This window comes from Schistocerca serialis, chromosome 5 (assembly GCF_023864345.2).
Source record: "Schistocerca serialis cubense isolate TAMUIC-IGC-003099 chromosome 5, iqSchSeri2.2, whole genome shotgun sequence".
Classification (NCBI taxonomy): Eukaryota; Metazoa; Arthropoda; class Insecta; order Orthoptera; family Acrididae; genus Schistocerca; species Schistocerca serialis.
In genome coordinates this window covers 14558177-14577121 of record NC_064642.1, presented here as the reverse complement: position 1 = coordinate 14577121, position 18945 = coordinate 14558177, and the positions used below count along the sequence as shown (strand labels likewise).

At 43.6% G+C, this 18945-nt stretch overlaps 1 protein-coding gene across 1 annotated transcript in view; it reads right to left on the bottom strand.

Moving 5' to 3' along the window:
* Window positions 1-11506, bottom strand: part of LOC126481704 (serine protease snake-like) — a 171911-nt gene extending 160405 nt beyond the window's left edge. Inside the window, exon 1 of the mRNA XM_050105653.1 lies at window positions 11434-11506. Within this exon, the coding sequence (XP_049961610.1) occupies window positions 11434-11506 (73 nt within the window). The remainder of the gene's footprint in view (window positions 1-11433) is intronic.
* Window positions 11507-18945: the final 7439 nt, after the last annotated feature.

Below are 18945 nucleotides of genomic sequence, written 5' to 3'. Positions count from 1 at the left end.
GAAGATAGCTTGCTTTAAACAGTAAAGAAGATTTGGAAACTGTATAGTTTCACAAGCAAACTAAGTAGCTATCAACTATTGTAATTGTAATCTATCTCGGAATTAAAAATCACATTATTGCTTTTCTGTAATACCTTCTGCTTTACTGATTTAAAGTTACTTATATCTACTTTACCACCTAAGAATTAGAAAACGCTAAAGGGCACAAAAGTGTCTCCTAATAATTCTCTGTTAGTGTTGTCAGGATATGATCTACTCGTCAAGTCTGTTTCGTCTGTCCGAGATATGCTTCCCTACAAATCGAAATATAATTTGCTAGCCACATTTGAGGTTGGAACAGAAAAATGGTTCAAATGGCTCTGAGCACTATGGGACTTAACATCTATGGTCATCAGTCCCTAGAACTTAGAACTACTTAAACCTAACTAACCTAAGGACATCACACAACACCCAGTCATCACGAGACAGAGAAAATCCCTTACCCCGCCGGGAATCGAACCCGGGAACCCGGGCGTGGGAAGCGAGAACGCTACCGCACGACCACGAGCTGCGGACTGGAACAGAAAACATTTTTCTCGCTAAATGTAGTGGTTTGCAAACAAACTACTGTTTGCTTCCACCTCTCGCATGAATCGTGGGCGTCACCATCAGCCATTCGAGTTCAATGCAAGCCAATCTCGACGGTAGGTTCAGTATGAAACGGTCCAGTTTCTACACTCCGAAAACAGAGACTGCATTGTTTTGGTTGGTGAGCACAGATCACATTCTCTCGGCAGCGCTAAATATTTACATATTTCACAAAAACAGAGTAAGATATTACTATCGTGGTATAATTTTCTTCTAGCTTACCGGAAAAGTTTCATTTGCTGGACACGCAACGTGTATCAGACAACAAGAGTTCCGGCCTTCTTGCCATTACCAGGTACAGGCACTGTGCTTGACAACGGCACAAAAGCCAAAATCTAGATAGCACAGAGGATAAATACAGTAATATATAGTGAAATTGTGGTATACTCTTTCAAAAAGTATTACATGACTGCCGCTCGACACCAACGAAAACGTTTTTCTTTTGCAGTGTTTTTTTTCGTAACCAATACGTTTTTCAGAGATGCCCTAATCCGAAGCGCTTCCATGATTTTATCGTACTGTATAAGTACAGACTGTAGCATTCCAAACAAGCCGTTCCATGGAATTCTCCGTTTCTTGCTTCAAGTGATTTCTCTATCGAATTCACGGCACCAGTTTTTCCTTGTCAGTCTTTCGGAAATCTGAAGGAGCAAAACTGAATCAGGAGTTGTATAATCTTGTTTTCAACATGTACGAGCAGGGTAAAATTCCTACAGACTTTGAGAAAAACATTATGGTCCCCATTCCAATGAAGGCAAATGCTACAAGATGTGAAAATTATAGGACGCTCAGCCTAGTTACTCACGCCTCTAAAATAGTAACCTCAATTATCCTAAAACGCATAGAACAAAAAGTCGAAGCTACACTCTCCGAAGACCAGTTGGATTCCGGAAAGATAGAGGAACCAGAGAAGCAATATTTGCTCTAAAACTAATAATAGAGAAACGACTAGATAAGAACCTGACAACATACATAGCTTTCGTTGATGTAGAGAAAGCCTTTGATAATTTTAAATTGGATAAGATATTTGAGGTACTCCAAAAAGTACGAATAGACTATAAAGATAGAAAAATGATATGGAACCTGTACAAAAACGAGACAGCAGTTATCCGTGGACGGACAAAACAAGAAGAGGTGCAGATACGGAAAGGTGTCCGACAAGGCTGCGCACTATCCCCTGTTATCTTTAACGTATACATTGAAGAGGCGCTGAAAAAAGTAAGGGAAAATTCACAGACAGGTGTAGTAATTCATGGCCAACGAATAGATATGATAAGATATGCCGATGATATAGCTGTCCTGGCTGAAAGTGAAGAAGATCTTGTAGTCCTACTGAATAGAATGGATAAAGTTATGCGTGAAGAATATAATATGAGAATTAATAAAGCAAAAACAAAAGTAATGGCATGCGACAAAGAAGATCAAGTGAAAGTCCAAGTTCATGTAGGCAATGAACTGCTTGAACAAGTTGATAAATTTACTTATCTGGGCAGTAATATTACCAGGGATGGAAATAGCAAGGCAGAAGTGCGAAGTAGAATTGCTCAAGCAAAGGCTGCTTTTAACAAGAAGAAAAACATCTTAACATCTAAGAGCATCAGACTTGAAATCAGGAAAAGATTTTTGAAATCATATGCGTGGAGCGTGGCATGCTATGGGTGTGAAACATGGACTCTCGGGACAGAGGAAGACCAGACGCTAAATTCATTTGAAATGTGGTGCTATAGACACATGCTGAAAATAAAATGTATCGACAAGGTCACAAACGAAGTGGTTCTGGAAATAGCAGGTGAGAAGAGAAGCTTCTGGAGTTTCATTGTTGAAAGAAGAGTGCAATTTTCAGGCCACCTATTAAGGCATAAAGGACTCCTGAACACAATCATAGAGGGATACGTCGAGGGAAAAAGACCAAGAGGAAGACCACGACTGAGGTACATGGATCAAATCGTGAAAGATGTGGGATGTAACAACGATAAAGAAATGAAGAGAAAAGCTGAAAGACGCACAGAATGGAGACAAGCTGCCATTGCAGCTGCTGCAAACCAATCCTTGGATTGACCACGACAGAAGAATAATTAATGAAAATCTCCCACAAAAGCAACTACTATACAAGTCTCTCACACACAGGATGTGTTCTTTCGAATCAAGTTCCGCTTTCACTCTCTCTTTCTTATAAAGTTGATGCGCCTTGATGCGATAGCGAGCGACTGTGCTGCGATGGGATGAGTGGAATAGACGGCCGCACCATTCGACAGTGAGATGCTGGTCCTAGAGTGGAGAAGTTCGGTTGTAGTTGCTCCTCCCGCATCAAGAGTGATTGTATTGACATCTGCCGGACTTCCGCGGAACTACATGCACTGAGGAATTAGGGTGAGCATGAACGCCACACGCAGACCCAGAGAACACAGCGCCTCCTCTCTCAGCTATTAAAATCTGTGATATTCCACGATCACCCCTGACGTCCATGTCCTTTTCCAAGGCCACAGAGTCTGCAGCAGGAGGTTTTCCGCTAGTCGAGGTACTCGCGATACATCGATAACACCGAGACACGTTAGGAACCTGTGCCTACCCAATCTCAGTGGTGTCCCATCCGTCTAAACACCCACATTCTATGATAAAAACGCCCACAATGTGAAATACAGATGAATCTTACGTCTTGTCCATCTCGTCAATGACTATCAAGTGACGGCCATTACACAGCAAGTGGAAACCTACACATCATTCTCAATGAGACTGAAATCGATAAAACGTACAGGGTGTGGTATCGCCCGAAGTGTGGAGTTCCCAAGATACAGTTGGTACCTCACGACGGCGCCACAAACTGACAGTCGCTCCCAGTCACGAATGAATGTCGTCAGCAAAGAGTTTCCATACGCCATAGCTGCTGGAAGAGTACTTACGTCAGAGAACGGCGCTATTCACCCGCCTCTGTGTTCGTCGATTAAGAGAGCAGCGTCATTGTAATTCAAATCTCGCAGGGATCGTATTAGTAGTTAGAACTGCATACCAAAGTTTAAAGTTAGAACGATGTGTAACTGTCCGTCAAGTGTAAACAGCATTATTGTACCCGACGACAGTAATAAATACACAGGGTGAAGCGAAATTCGCGCACTCGGGCTTCACAGCGCGGCTCCTCATATGCCAGCGATAAAAAAAAATGTGTCTCACAAAATTTCGCCCAGCCAGAGTGGCAATCTGGCAACAGTGTAACCACATGTATGGTTAGTACCTCTGTTGGCACGCCATACTCCTGTTCTACAGTTGGCGCAGGGCATAGGGTTTTGAATAAACATGCAGAAGATCGACGACTCCATCCTGGGTTTGGTCGGATTTTTTTATTTGCTGATTTCATTCTGACATTTCATACTGTAATGTATACACCGTTTCTTAGGTCACATGTATCCTAAATTGACAACATTTGTAACGCGCCGGCCGCGGTGGCCGTGCGGTTCTGGCGCTGCAGTCCGGAGCCGCAAAGCTGCTACGCTCGCAGGTTCGAATCCTGCCTCGGGCATGGGTGTGTGTGATGTCCTTAGGTTAGTTAGGTTTAAGTAGTTCTAAGTTCTAGGGGACTTATGACCTAAGATGTTGAGTCCCATAGTGCTCAGAGCCATTTGAACCATTTTTGTAACGCTGAACAACGAGGAGAGGAATATACGAAAAACACTGACAAGAAGAAGGGGCGGGATTGAAGGACATCTGTTAAGACATCAGGGAATAACTTCCAAGATACTGAAGGAAGCTGTTGAGGGCAAAAAGTGAAGAGGAAGAGAGAGATTGCAATACATCCAGCAAATTATCCAGGAGGCAGGTTGCAATTCCCACTGTGAGACGAAAAGGTTAGCGGAGGAGAAGAATTTGTGCCGGGCCGCATCAAACCAGTCAGAAGACTAAAAACCCCGAAAAAAAAGAAAAAAATTAGAGAGAGAAAGACGAAGACAATGACTTTTTAATTCCTCTTTTGGTGATCAACGACTGGAGAAAGTGAAAACTGTAAAACATCTTGGAGTAACAGTCCAGAGCGTCCACATCGAAAAGGAAGAGCAAATGCCAGACTGAGAAACGCTGTAGGAATTTTAAGCAAAGGTACTTCGCCCACCGTATAAGTAGCTTACAAAAGACTCGTTGCATCGATTCTTGGACATTGCTCATACGTCTGGGACCATTCACAAGTTGAATTAATAGGGCAGATGGAGAAGAACCAGCAAAGAGAGGCATGATTCGTCACAGAATCGATTAGTAAGTGTGAGAGCGTTACAGAGGCGCTGAAAAACTTGCGTGGCACGCCCCACAAGAGAGGCCCCGACGAGACAGAGAAATCAGAGGCCGCGCGCAGGTTCGACAGCGGAACTTCTTGGGCACCGTTCGCGAATGCACCAGGGACGGAGGCAAACGTTGGTGGCACTAGATAGATGTACGTCCGCCACAAGCCGTCATGTGGTGCGCGCAGTACCGACGCAGAGGCAGGACAACATCCAGTTAACGCAACGCTTCCAATCATTTTTCCTCGCTGACAAGACACGGCAACAATATTTAAACTGTCCGTGGGCTTCAGCCCAATCCGTACAACGAACGAAGCACTGTGCATTACACCTTCTGAATCCTCTTAGACAAAACCATCAAGGGAAAGACGATGCGTACAGAAAAAGTTATCCGACACTGTTAGGAAACTTGAGCTCTTGCAATAGTGCTTAACTTCAGCCACTTGAGTAACACGTAGTTTATTGTTCCTAAGTCGCTGTCGAAACGGGTTACGAAGTAACGCAATCTCTTGTTTGCTTCTAACGCAGGTAATGTGCTGTGTGTATTCATCGTTAAAGTAATCAGTATATTTCTGCTCTGAAGCGCATATGTTGCCTCATCCATACGTGCCGGTTTCTGTCGCGGAATGAAAACTATTGGTTCAGCATCTTCTGTACTCATTAAACTACTTCTTTAAATTTACTTAGAAACACCTGAAGCCCAAGTGTTGTCAATAAGCACCTTTCCTATACTTCAGGCCCGTGTCTGCCACGAAAGGTATTTTGCTTGTGCACCGTTCCCGATCTCGCGACTTTTTGTGATTTCTTCTTCACATCTATGCCCTGTTGGAACTGTTTTATTATTCTTTACAGTCCATTACTCTCCTGTCATCGACATTTTCGCGCACATTCAAACCTTTCATTTCACTTTTCACTACCACGTCCGTAACACTCAGTTCTCTGAGTATGTAGATACTGTGACCATTACAAGTGTTATATAAGAAATAGAAATCTTAAAAGACTGTTGGTATTAACGTATGCAGCTCAGCGTTGGGGCTCAGTGCTCAGGTATTCAGTTCGGATTATGACGACAAAAATATATATATATATATATATATATATATATATATATATATATATATATATATATATATACAGAGTGTTTCAAAAATGACCGGTATATTTGAAACGGCAATAAAAACTAAACGAGCAGCGATAGAAATACACCGTTTGTTGCAATATGCTTGGGACAACAGTATATTTTCAGGCGGACAAACTTTCGAAATTACAGTAGTTACAATTTTCAACAACAGATGGCGCTGCAAGTGATGTGAAAGATATAGAAGACAACGCAGTCTGTGGGTGCGCCATTCTGTACGTCGTCTTTCTGCCGTAAGCGTGTGCTGTTCACAATGTGCAAGTGTGCTGTGGACAACATGGTTTATTCCTTAGAACAGAGGATTTTCCTGGTGTTGGAATTCCACCGCCTAGAACACAGTGTTGTTGCAACAAGACGAAGTTTTCAACGGAAGTTTAATGTAACCAAAGGACCGAAAAGCGATACAATAAAGGATCTGTTTGAAAAATTTCAACGGACTGGGAACGTGACGGATGAACGTGCTGGAAAGGTAGGGCGACCGCGTACGGCAACCACAGGGGGCAACGCGCAGCTAGTGCAGCAGGTGATCCAACAGCGGCCTCGGGTTTCCGTTCGCCATGTTGCAGCTGCGGTCCAAATGACGCCAACGTCCACGTATCGTCTCATGCGCCAGAGTTTACACCTCTATCCATACAAAATTCAAACGCGGCAACCCCTCAGCGCCACTACCATTGCTGCACGAGAGACATTCGCTAACGATATAGTGCACAGGATTGATGACGGCGATATGCATGTGGGCAGCATTTGGTTTACTGACGAAGCTTATTTTTACCTGGACGGCTTCGTCAATAAACAGAACTGGCGCATATGGGGAACCGAAAAGCCCCATGTTGCAGTCCCATCGTCCCTGCATCCTCAAAAAGTACTGGTCTGGGCCGCCATTTCTTCCAAAGTAATCATTGGCCCATTTTTCAGATCCGAAACGATTACTGCATCACGCTATCTGGACATTCTTCGTGAATTTGTGGCGGTACAAACTGCCTTAGACGACACTGCGAACACCTCGTGGTTTATGCAAGATGGTGCCCGGCCACATCGCACGGCCGACGTCTTTAATTTCCTGAATGAATATTTCGATGATCGTGTGATTGCTTTGGGCTATCCGAAACATACAGGAGGCGGCGTGGATTGGCCTCCCTATTCGCCAGACATGAACCCCTGTGACTTCTTTCTGTGGGGACACTTGAAAGACCAGGTGTACCGCCAGAATCCAGAAACAATTGAACAGCTGAACCAGTACATCTCATCTGCATGTGAAGCCATTCCGCCAGACACGTTGTCAAAGGTGTCGGGTAATTTCATTCAGAGACTACGCCATATTATTGCTACGCATGGTGGATATGTGGAAAATATCGTACTATAGAGTTTCCCAGACCGCAGCGCCATCTGTTGTTGAAAATTGTAACTACTGTAATTTCGAAAGTTTGTCCGCCTGAAAATGTACTGTTGTCCCAAGCATATTGCAACAAACGGTGTATTTCTATCGCTGCTCGTTTAGTTTTTATTACCGTTTCAAATATACCGGTCATTTTTGAAACACCCTATATATATATATATATATATATATATATATATATATATATATATATATATATTTAGTCGACTGGACGTGGGAGGGGGGAAGTGAGAGATACGGACGACGTAACAGTTCTAACATCAGACTTTTTCCCCATTGCCGTGGATCAAATGCCAGATCTCTTTGGCGGTGATCCGTCAATGGGATAGAAACGTTCAGCTCTGCAATCCCTGGGTGCTAATCGAGCAGAGAGAAACTGTGCCCCTGTCGGATTCACCTGCTGCATTGTTTCATCTTTGTCACCTTCATCACGAACACAATATAACACTAAGCACGACCTCAACGTATTATGCACAGTTAACAGCTTTGACACGCAAGCTGCCCAAGTGACGTCAACTAGAAATACTTTAAAGGCTCCCTGAACCGAATGAGTAAATAAAGAAAGAAACGTAGTTAAGACGTGTGTCACATCCTTCCTCTCGACGACACTGCAGTCCCTTACAGAACTCGTAGACGGAAGCTGTCTCCCCGTTCCAGATCGACCTTGACCAGCGCGCTACTGGCGAGACGCTGTTTGGCAGAGTCATCCCTCAAGAGGGATGAGTGTTTGCTTTTCGACACGCAGTTGTGCACTCCATAATGGTCTGTTTCCATTAGCAAAGGAGCCTGACGCCATACTGTGAAGCTCGATATCCTACTCTTTCTAGCAAGAGCACTGATAATGTTTGCTGAATGCTCTGGCTTGCACACGAGATGGCCATATGAACAGTTCCCTTACGATTAGCTGACTTTACGAAGGCAAATAGACCTTGAACGTAATAAAGGCCATCTTCTAGCAAGTAATTCCTTTGCTTGAAGAAGACACCCGCAATACGTAATTTGAAGACATTCAGAGTTTTGTTGTCAAAGCCATGACTTGGACTGTTAATTACAATAGAAGTAATATATTAATTACAACAGAAGTGTTGGAACCCATAAGTCGTCAACGTAAAATGATGGAGTTAATCGTTGTAAATTATTTAATATTATTACAACTGAATTTCATAGGTAAGGTGAACTATTAAATCTTTAAACAAAAAACTGCAGTGTCAAAGAAACCATGCTATTAACGAAAAAGCGAGTTCACAAAAAAAAAGCAGACGACCAGGAACTGATACGAGGCTGACTAAAAAATTACTGCCTTTTTAGTATACTTTATAGGAAAAAATAAAAAAATAATAATTAGAATTGTTTTAATGTTATTCGAAAGTTTGTGAAAAGAGTATAACGAAGTTAGGCTTGTTTTTGTTGTATGAAGCTGGTATCTGCGCAGATACCATTGTTGTTGTCAGTCAACCCTGCCACAAAAAGAGTGGTAACGTGCTGAGTACGGAGAAAGTATTGTGTCGAAAGCCGAGTGGGAATGTCATTCAAAGTGTTATTTGTGTAGGTTGGGAATGAAGCAATGTAACTGGGAAATAATCAATTGCAAAATTGGCTACACTGTTAGCTGATGTTTTGTTCGCTCTGTGAATTTTATGCGTAAGTGCCAATCTGAATTGTGTTGTTTTAATTTAAGAATACGGTAAACAAATGTGCAATTCCGTTTCATTAACCAGAAGTCAAAAATGGTTCAAAAGGCTCTGAGCACTATGGGACTCAACTGCTGAGGTCATTAGTCCCCTAGAACTTAGAACTAGTTAAACCTAACTAACCTAAGGACATCACAAACATCCATGCCCGAGGCAGGATTCGAACCTGCGACCGTAGCGGTCTTGCGGTTCCAGACTGCAGCGCCTTTAACCGCACGGCCAACCAGAAGTCGTTGTAAAGTGTACCTTAATCTGCTTCTGTTTAGACTAATTGCAAATGCACGTTTGTGTTTCTGGAATTTGTGGGGTGAATAGAAACAGTAACTGTCAGCGTTTCTTCAGAAAGAGACCAAGAATTTTATGCAGATGAAAACCCATATGGTACTGGTCTCAAACCAGGAGATTATGCTGTGATTAAACTACGTGGAAAAAGTAAGTTGTGGTTTAGACTGTACCCATATAAAACTGGATATTCAGAAGGAAAAGGTTTTTTTTCTTTTTTTCCTTTTTTTTGTTGAGAAAACAAGGGCAATTACGCTCGTTTATGTTAAAAGACGAAGAATAGTTTTTTTAGTGAAAGTGATATTTTTCGGAAGCTCTTCGTTACCTCTGGAGGTACGACTTGTAGATTCAAGGACATCATTTTCAAATGTGATGCCTATGACTTAACTACATTAAGCAACAAAACAAGTTCATCAGTTTTATGTTGCAATAAAATAATTAGAGATATAACAATTTTTATTCGGAGAACAGAATAAAAACCACAACTGATGAAATGTGAATAAAAACCACAACTGATGAAATGTTTTTAGTTTTTGTATTGAACAAAGCTTTTTTTGAACTAAAATAGATAAAGTTCGTTTCTTATTTTCCAAGATCTTGACATGTCCCTCTTCACCCCGAAGGCCAATAACTAGAAAAAATAATAAGATTAACAGTGCTGTTTCTACTCAACCGATTTGTGGGGTGAATAGAAACACGAAATTTTTATTTTTTATGTTATAAAAGCATGAGCTAGGTCCCGAATCTAATTATTTGTGTGTGTGTGTGTGTGTGTGTGTGTGTGATCGTAAACTACTAGACCGACTTCAACCAAACTTTGTACACATGTCCCTTAATGTCTGAGAACAGTTGCTATCGGGGTAAGAATCACCTATCTACCACAGTTCAGGAGCAGTGACGTCATGAACAATGCGACATCATGAATGACGTTTAAATTTACTGTTTCTGTGCTGCTAACTCTGCTCGCGATAAATTTCGCAGACGGTTTTCACATATGCTGTTAAAGGCACCTACAAAATCATATCATGGTCGCACACGCAGTTCAGGAAGTATCACGTCATAAACACATAGATGCGTAAAAACTGCGACATTGTGCGTGAAGTATAAATTTGTAGCTTCCTTGCTACTGACTCTCTTCGCAACACATTTGCAGAGAGTATCAAAATATACCGGTGAATGTACCTACACAAACGTATCGTTGTCCGACAGACAGTTCAGGAGATATGACGTCATAAACACTGATATGCGTGGAAAAATGACGCATGGTTCATGAAGTTTTGATACATTTATTCTTTACTACTTAGACACACCTACATTGGAGTCAGCTCAAGGAAATCCCTGACAGCTGGCAGCGATTTTGACAGTTTTCAAAGGCAAAGCGCAAACATTACTAGGCGAGAATCACCAGCTACAGGGCTACGAAGAGATATTGCCAGAAACACGTTTACAAAATCGCACTGTAGTCGTGGGAAGAAGCTGCGCCCAGCGCACAGAAACCGTGCAAGATACTACATTACAAACAAAGTGCAGTTATTGTTTTCGTTTCTAATAGAAAATTGGCGAAATGAGTAGCTGGGCAATGCCACGATTATCAGCTAGACCCACGTAATTCTGATTGTCGTATTTGTTTTTAAAGTGGTTAATTCTATCTTTTGAAGCTGAAAACCGTTTCTAATCACGGCATTTCGCGGTACTCATACGACTTGAGTGTCTTGAGGTCGAAATATGTGACAAAAAAATATTTTGATTCTGTTATAATGTACTGTCACTCTGGTCAGTTTTCGCTATTAGTTATGGTGCGCGCACTCTAATGACGAGTCTCAAGAACCTTCGTGATACAATTGTGTACACACACGTCATATGACATGTCCCGTCGTTGTTTAGGTACCCTCAACGTCGTGTTGAGTTTCACACTTGGTTTGTACTTCTGACCATTTGCCATATCCTCTACACACACACACAGAGAGAGAGAGAAAGAGAGAGAGAGAGAGAGAGAGAGAGAGATAGACACTAGTGGAGAGGATGTGACTGACTCACCGTAGAGCTGGCGGGCAGAGATCTCGGCGAGCGCGACAACCAGCAGCAGCAACAGCTGTAGGCGGCCGGCCATCGCGCGCGGTGCGGCAGCGTAGCCCAGGCTAGAGCAGAGGCTAGGCTAGGCTAGGCTAGGCTGGACTAGGCGACGGCGGGCCGTCCCCTGACGTCGTGGTCACGCCGGGCTGGACCTCTGGTGGCCCGGGCGGAGCGCAGCAAGTAGCCAGTAGCCACCACGACCACCAGCTGCGGCAGCAGCAGCATCAGACAGCCACACACAAGGAGCGGCCGGGACTGCACTGGCGGGCGCTGGCCGCGGCGCGCCTTTATACGCAGCGCGCGGCCGCCGGCCGCTGCCGCCGCTCCTCGCCGGACACTGTTGGGCCGCCTCTCGCCCTTTCGGCGTTCGGTGCGGACCGTGCACGAAACGCACTGCTGCCCGAAACTTGGACGAAGGCAACCTTCAGAGCACGTGACACTGCCGAGTAACATAGCTCGACGACACTTGGACCATACACAGAAACAACTCTTACATTGAATCAGGGGCGCATTGATGAAGTTTTGTGGGCGGGGGCGGTTGCCCAGAAGAGAAAGAAGACACAGGGATCCTCTCCTTGAAAGATAAAGAAAAAAAACTTTCAAAACCTATTGTTTTACGCTGTTTTGATACGTAAAAACATCAAACAATTGCAAAACTGTTTAATTTTAGACAAAAAAGGTTTAAATTTCTTAAAATGTGTAGCATTCACAACCTCTTTCTGAGTAACTTCTTTTATATAACTGTTAACACACACCAACAAGCTCATAAGGCTTTTGTTAACAACTCAGACTTGATAAGGAAATTAAAAGCGAATAAAGTAAAATTAGAATAAAATAATTTTAGAACTATAGTTCTTAATTTGTTAAGTTATATTTTCCCATAAATATATATATATATATATATATATATATATATATATATATATATATATATATATATATTATTGTTGTGGTCTTCAGTCCTGAGACTGTTTTGATGCAGCTCTCCATGCTACTCTATCCTCCGCAAGCTTCTTCATCTCCCAGTACCTACTGCAACCTACATCCTTCTGAATCTGCTTAGTGTTTTCATCTCTTGGTCTCCCTCTAGGATTTTTACCCTCCACGCTACCCTCCAATACCAAACTGGTGATCCCTTGATGCCTCAGAACATGTCCTACCAACCGATCCCTTCTTCTAGTCAAGTTCTGTCACAAAGTCCTCCACAATTCTATTCAATACCTCCTCATTAGTTATGTGATCTACCCATCGAAATTTCAGCATTCTTCTGTGGCACCACATTTCGAAAGCTTCTATTCTCTTCTTCTCCAAACTATTTATCCTCCACGTTTCACTTCCATACATGGTTACACTCCATACAAATACTTTCAGAAACGACTTCCTAACACTTAAATCTATACTCGATGTTAACAAATTTCTCTTCTTCAGAAACGCTTTCCTTGCCATTACCAGTCTACATTTTATATCCTCTCTACTTCGACTATCATCACTTATTTTGCTACACAAATAGCATAACTCATTTACTACTTTAAGCGTTTCATTTCCTGATCACCCAATTTAATTCGACTATATTCCATTATCCTGGTTTTGCTTTTGTCAATGTTCATCTTATATCTTCCTTTCAAGACACTGTCCATTCCGTTCAGCTGCTCTTCCAGGTCCTTTGCTGTCTCTGACAGAATTACAATGTCATCGGCGAACCTCAAAGTTTTTATTTCTTTTCCATGGATTTTAATTCCTACTCCCAATATCTATTTTGTTTCCTTTACTGCTTTCTCTATATACAGATTGTTCTTAATTTGTTGACTGTTTACGAACTAAGCTGGCAATAATATAACTGTCTACAAATTAAGAAGTATAGTTTTAAAAGTATTTTATTCTGATTTTAGCTCTGTGTTAAAAGCAAGATCAAAATGGCTCTAAGCACTATGGGACTTAACATGTGAGGTCATCAGTCCCCTAGACTTACAACTACTTAAACCTAACTAACCTAAGGACATCACACACATCCATGCCCGAGGCAGGATTCGAACCTGAGGCCGTAGTAGCAGCGCGGTTCCGGACTGAAACGGCTAGAGCCGCTCCGTCACAGCGACCGGTTAAAAGAAGTTACTCAGAAAGAGTATATATTGTAAAGCGTGCTGCTGTCGCAGATCGGGAAGCCCTGTTAATATTTGACGTCCACAATTCGAACATAAAGCTTGGCTTAGTCGTGAAATGAGATAAATATTCGTATTACAGGTCTGAGTTGCGGTCTCTCAAATAGAACTTCGTTTTAATATTAATGTAACTTTGTTTGACTTTTATGGTGACCTTCTTTTTAGTGATCTTTGCAAAGCCTCGACGGAATAACGGCTCTCGCAATTAAAACAAAATGTTGTTTTGTAGCTTACGGTCGCAGGACGAGGAAACATCAGATTTCGATATTAAAAAGATACAGGATGCTGGTCTAGAAGAACACAGATTATAACATGAGAACTCTAATAAAATGTTAGTTAACGGCCATTATCCTTCGTCGATTATCTTCGCGCTGATTGCTGCGAAATATTACTACACAAATCGAAATTGTTTACGACACAAGCAATTGGTTCGGTGTACTGTCATTTTACATAAAACATCGACACTTTTGATGACTTACTTTATCAACTAAATAATTTGTCCTCTCCAAACTCTAACAGAGACAACACAAGAATAATAATTGAAAGTTTTTGTCTTTTGTTTTAGAAACAAAAATTATCTGAGATATTATGTCTTACGCCTGTCACATATATATAACTTAATTGTTTGCCACTACTAATCATATTTATTCCATACAGAATTTTTCTTTTCCCTTCGAAGATCTGTTACAAACATGAGGGAGAGCATAAGCCACTGGCACAGGTAGAATATTCTCTCGCGGGCGCACAAAGTAAGGTGCCCAGAGGAATACTAAATTAAATGACTAAATCTACTGACCGAGACTCTAAATTCCCATGATTATCTTTTACGTAGATTGGAAAAATTAGCATTTGATTTTAATGTAGTTTTTACTCTAGGAGGGGGCCATCGCCCCCTCCGCCCCTCCACTACTTTAATGCGCACTTGCATTTAACTAGAGAAGCTAGCCGGCTGCGGTGGTCTAGCGGTTCTGGCGCTGCAGTCCGGAACCGCGGCACTGCTACGGTCGCAGGTTCGAATCCTGCCTCGGGCATGGGTGTGTGTGATGTCCTTAGGTTAGTTAGGTTTAAGTAGTTCTAAGTTCTAGGGGACTTATGACCTAAGATGTTGAGTCCCATAGTACTCAGAGCCATTTCAACTAGAGAAGCTAAATGAGAGAAGTCCGCAGTAATACGAACAGGAATTGCATTCGTATTGAAAGACAACGCCGGCCGGATGTATGTGATGTCCTTAGGTTTAAGTAGTTCTAAGTTCTAGGGGACTGATGACCTCAGCTGTTAAGTCGCATAGTGCTCAGAGCCATCTGAACCTTTTTTTTTTTCTAAAAAAAAAAAAAAAAAAAGACAAGAATTTCACTGAAGCCATCACTTCATCGTTCCTGCTCATTACAGAAGACAGGTCATGCTCCTTAATATGGTGTGTGATGACCACAGACGGCAATGAATGTTTCGCAAAGTGGATCCATGCTGCCCACCAGGTTGGTAAAACGTTTTTGTGGTAGGCCGTCCCAGCCGCCTCCCCCCCCCCTTCCCCCCACCACCCTCCACTTGACAGCTGCTTGACGGTCTTTCGCGCACATGGACGTGCCGCAGCATGTCTCCCCAACACATCCCACATGTACTCCGTGGGATTTAAGCTGGGGGAAGTGGGCAGGTGACTGGCCGAATATCTTCTGGTCCCATGCGCTCCCCCATCTGGGCTGATACATGCTGTATCGTTTCATCATCCATTACCATCCGTAACAGTGCACCCTGGATCAAAGAAGCGCATGGAGGAACGAGTACACTGCCACAACAGCACTGACCGGTGAATGTGCCGTGGTCAAGGTCTTCGAAGTCAGTGAGCCCAAGTAACGTTATACCTCACCACACAATAGGACCTGGACCACCAAAAGGATCACCTTCGACAATGTTCTTGGCTGCATTACGTCTGCCCAACTCTCCCCATATGAGGATATGTCCAGCATTGCCGAATATGATCGTTGTGTTGCTCTACATGTTATGGGGTGAGGAGGGATAATGGCGCGTGTACGTCCCGATCTCCAAATCTATCAAGGCGGAACACCCATCGGTAAATGTTATTGTGCTCCTTCCCGATCTGGGTCTTTTCAGCAGTGCGTTTGTCCCTGACGTCATTTTCATGGATGGCAATGGGAACCGCATCGAGCGACACAGGTGGAGGAGGTCTTGCAACGAGGGCATATCCTGTGAATGGAGGGTTCAGCTCGTTCCTTCGACTCAAATCCCATCGAGCACGTATGGAATGTACTCGGGAGACGTACTGCAGCGCCAACACATGCACCAACGACAATCCAGCAGATGTCAACCTCACTGGTGGAGGAACAGAACCCCCTACCACAGGAACCTGGCGCCCAGCATGGAAGCACCTTGCAGAGCAAGCATTACTGTCTGTGGTGATCACACACACTATTACGAACAATGTACCCCCTTTTGTAATGTCCAAGGGACCATCAGAAATCGCGGTGACTTCATTGCAATTACAGTCTTTCAGTTAAAGTGTCAGTTCTGTTTCTTTCGGTTACATTCTCTACTACACTCTACTACACTCAAGCGCCAAACAAGCTGCTATAGGCATGTGTATTCAATGCGTATATGTAAACAAGCAGAATATGGCGCTGCGGTCGGCATCGCCTGTATAAGACGACAAGTGTCTGGCGCACTTGTTAGATCGGTTGCTGCTGCTACAATGCCAGGTTGTCAAGATTTAAGTGAGTTTGAACGTGGTGCTACAGTCGGCGCACGAGCGATGGGACACGGCATCTCCGAGGTACCGATGATGTGGGGATTTTCCCGTACGACCATTTCACGAGTGTACCGTGAATATCAGAAATCCGGTAAAACGTCGAATCTCCGACATCGCTGCGGCCGGAATAAGATCCTACAAGAACGGGACCAACGACGATTGAAGAGAATCGTTCAACGTGACGGAAGTGCAACCCTTCCACAAACTGCTGCAGACTTCAATGCTGGGCCATCAACAAGTGTCATCGTGCGAACCATTCAATGAAACATAATCGATATGGGCTTTCAGAGCCAAAGGCCCACTCGTATATCCTTGATGACTACACGATACAAAGCTTTACGCCTCGCCTGGGCCCGTCAACACTGACATCGGACTATTGATGACTGGAAACATGTTGCCCGGACGGACGCGTCTCGTTTCAAATTGTACCGAACGGATGGACGTGTATTGGTATAGAGACAACATCATGAAACCATGGACCCTGCATGTCAGCAGGAGATTGGTGGATGATCTGTAACGGTGTGGGTCGTGACCTGTTGGAGTGATATGTCACCCCTGATACGTCTAGATACGACTCTGATAGGTGACACGTACGTAAGCATCCTGTCTGATCACCTGCATCCAATGATGTCCATTGTGCATTCCGACGCATTTGGGCAAATCCAGCAGGACAATGCGACACCCCACATGTCCAGAATTGCTACAGAGTGGCTCTAGGAACACTCTTCTCGGTTTAAACGCTCCCACTGGCCACCAGGCTCCCAAGACATGAACATTATTGAGCATACGTGGGACGCCTTGCAACGTGCTATTTAGAAGAGATCTCCTCCCAATCGTACTCTTACGGATTTATGGACAGCCCTGCAGGATTCATGGCGTCAGTTCCCTCCAGCAGTACTTCAGACACTAGTCAAGTCCACGCCACGTCGTGTTGCGGCACTTCTGAGTGCTCGTGGGGGCCCTACACATTACTAGGCAAGTGTACCAGCTCTTGGCTCTTTGACTCTTCAATGTAGTTCTTTCTATGTACGGTCCAAGTTTCATCGAGATATGTTACTTCTCACTCACACGTCACTCATAAGTTACTTTCGTCCTTAACTTTCACGTAGCAGTGTAGTACGAACGTTTACCTAATACGGTACAGCACCGTCTTTGGCATCAAAAGGACTTCACTTCTCCGAGGGATAGATGGGTATCAAGCACGAACAATCATCAGCTGCATTTTATATCATCCCTTGCAAATAAACCCATTTTAAAGAGAGATACTGGACGGAGCAGCAAGCCCTTTCTTCTTCACGCCTCGTACTATCTAACTCCGAAACACGTAAAACAGTTTCTCAGAGGAATGTTCTTTCGTATAAAGTTGTTCATCCTCTGTCACCAACACTTTTCCTTTCTCTCCCTCTGCTGTTGTTTCTCTTCTTGGGTGAAGACGCTTCCACATTTTCTCTCTTTACCTTGAAAATCTATGAAGCTTTATATTTTCGTTCTCAATTTTTCTATGTGCTGAGTGCCTTCTTCAGTTATGTTCACCTATTCTAAGCCTTTTTGAGTGTCTCTGCTACACTGACTTTTTATGTCCTTGTTATTTTAATGCTGGGAGACTTTTTTGCTTAATCTTCTGTCGTCCTTCCGGTTAACATCTCCAAAGAAACAGAATAACCTTCCCCACATTGTGTCTGAGGTTTTGCAAATTTTTTAATGTTCTTTTCCGTTTCTTAATTTTTAGGTTCCATGTTCGTCTATGGCAGGCCCTAGAATTTTTCAAAGGATTCTTCGCTGTTGTTTCTCTCCATTTTTTCCCATTTCTCCTGCTTTAAGTGTGTAATGCACTCTGTTGCGATAACAGCATCGCCTGGCGGGAAATGAATGACAATCAGACAGATGCACGGTGTGTAGACTGGCGAAGCCCCAGCGGCTTGGCACGAGCATTTCGGAAACTGCACGATTTGTCTGACGTTCGAGGAGTGCTGTGGCGAATGTCTCCAACACGTGTCGAAACCAAGGTGAAACCACGTCCGGACGTCGTGGGGCTAGCCGGTCACCTCTCATTGCCAAGGTCGGACGTGGTAGACTGGGCAGGCTGATAAAACAAATCAGGCGGCAGACTGTGGCGGAACTTACATCAGACTTCAACGCTGGGCAGACTACACGTGTGTCTGAGCACACAGTGCACCGAACGATCCTAACAATGGGCCTCCGAAACCGACGACCCAGGCGTGTGCCAATGTTAACACCACGACATCGGCAACTACGACTGAAATAGGTACGTGACCATCGGCCCTGGACGTTGGCGCACTGGCTGGGCATTGGATACTCTGATGAAGACCGATACCTTCTTCATCATGCCGATGGAGGGGCGCGAATCCGTCGTCTTCCAGGGGAACGGCTCTTTGACACCTGCAATGCGGGACGGAGACAAGCTGGCGGTGACTCCATTACGCTCTGGCGAACACTCACGTGAGCATCTATGGAGCCAATGGAGCTCGTGCAAGGCATCAAGACGGCCAAAGTGTATGGTACACTAATTGCAGACCACGTACACCCCTTCATGAC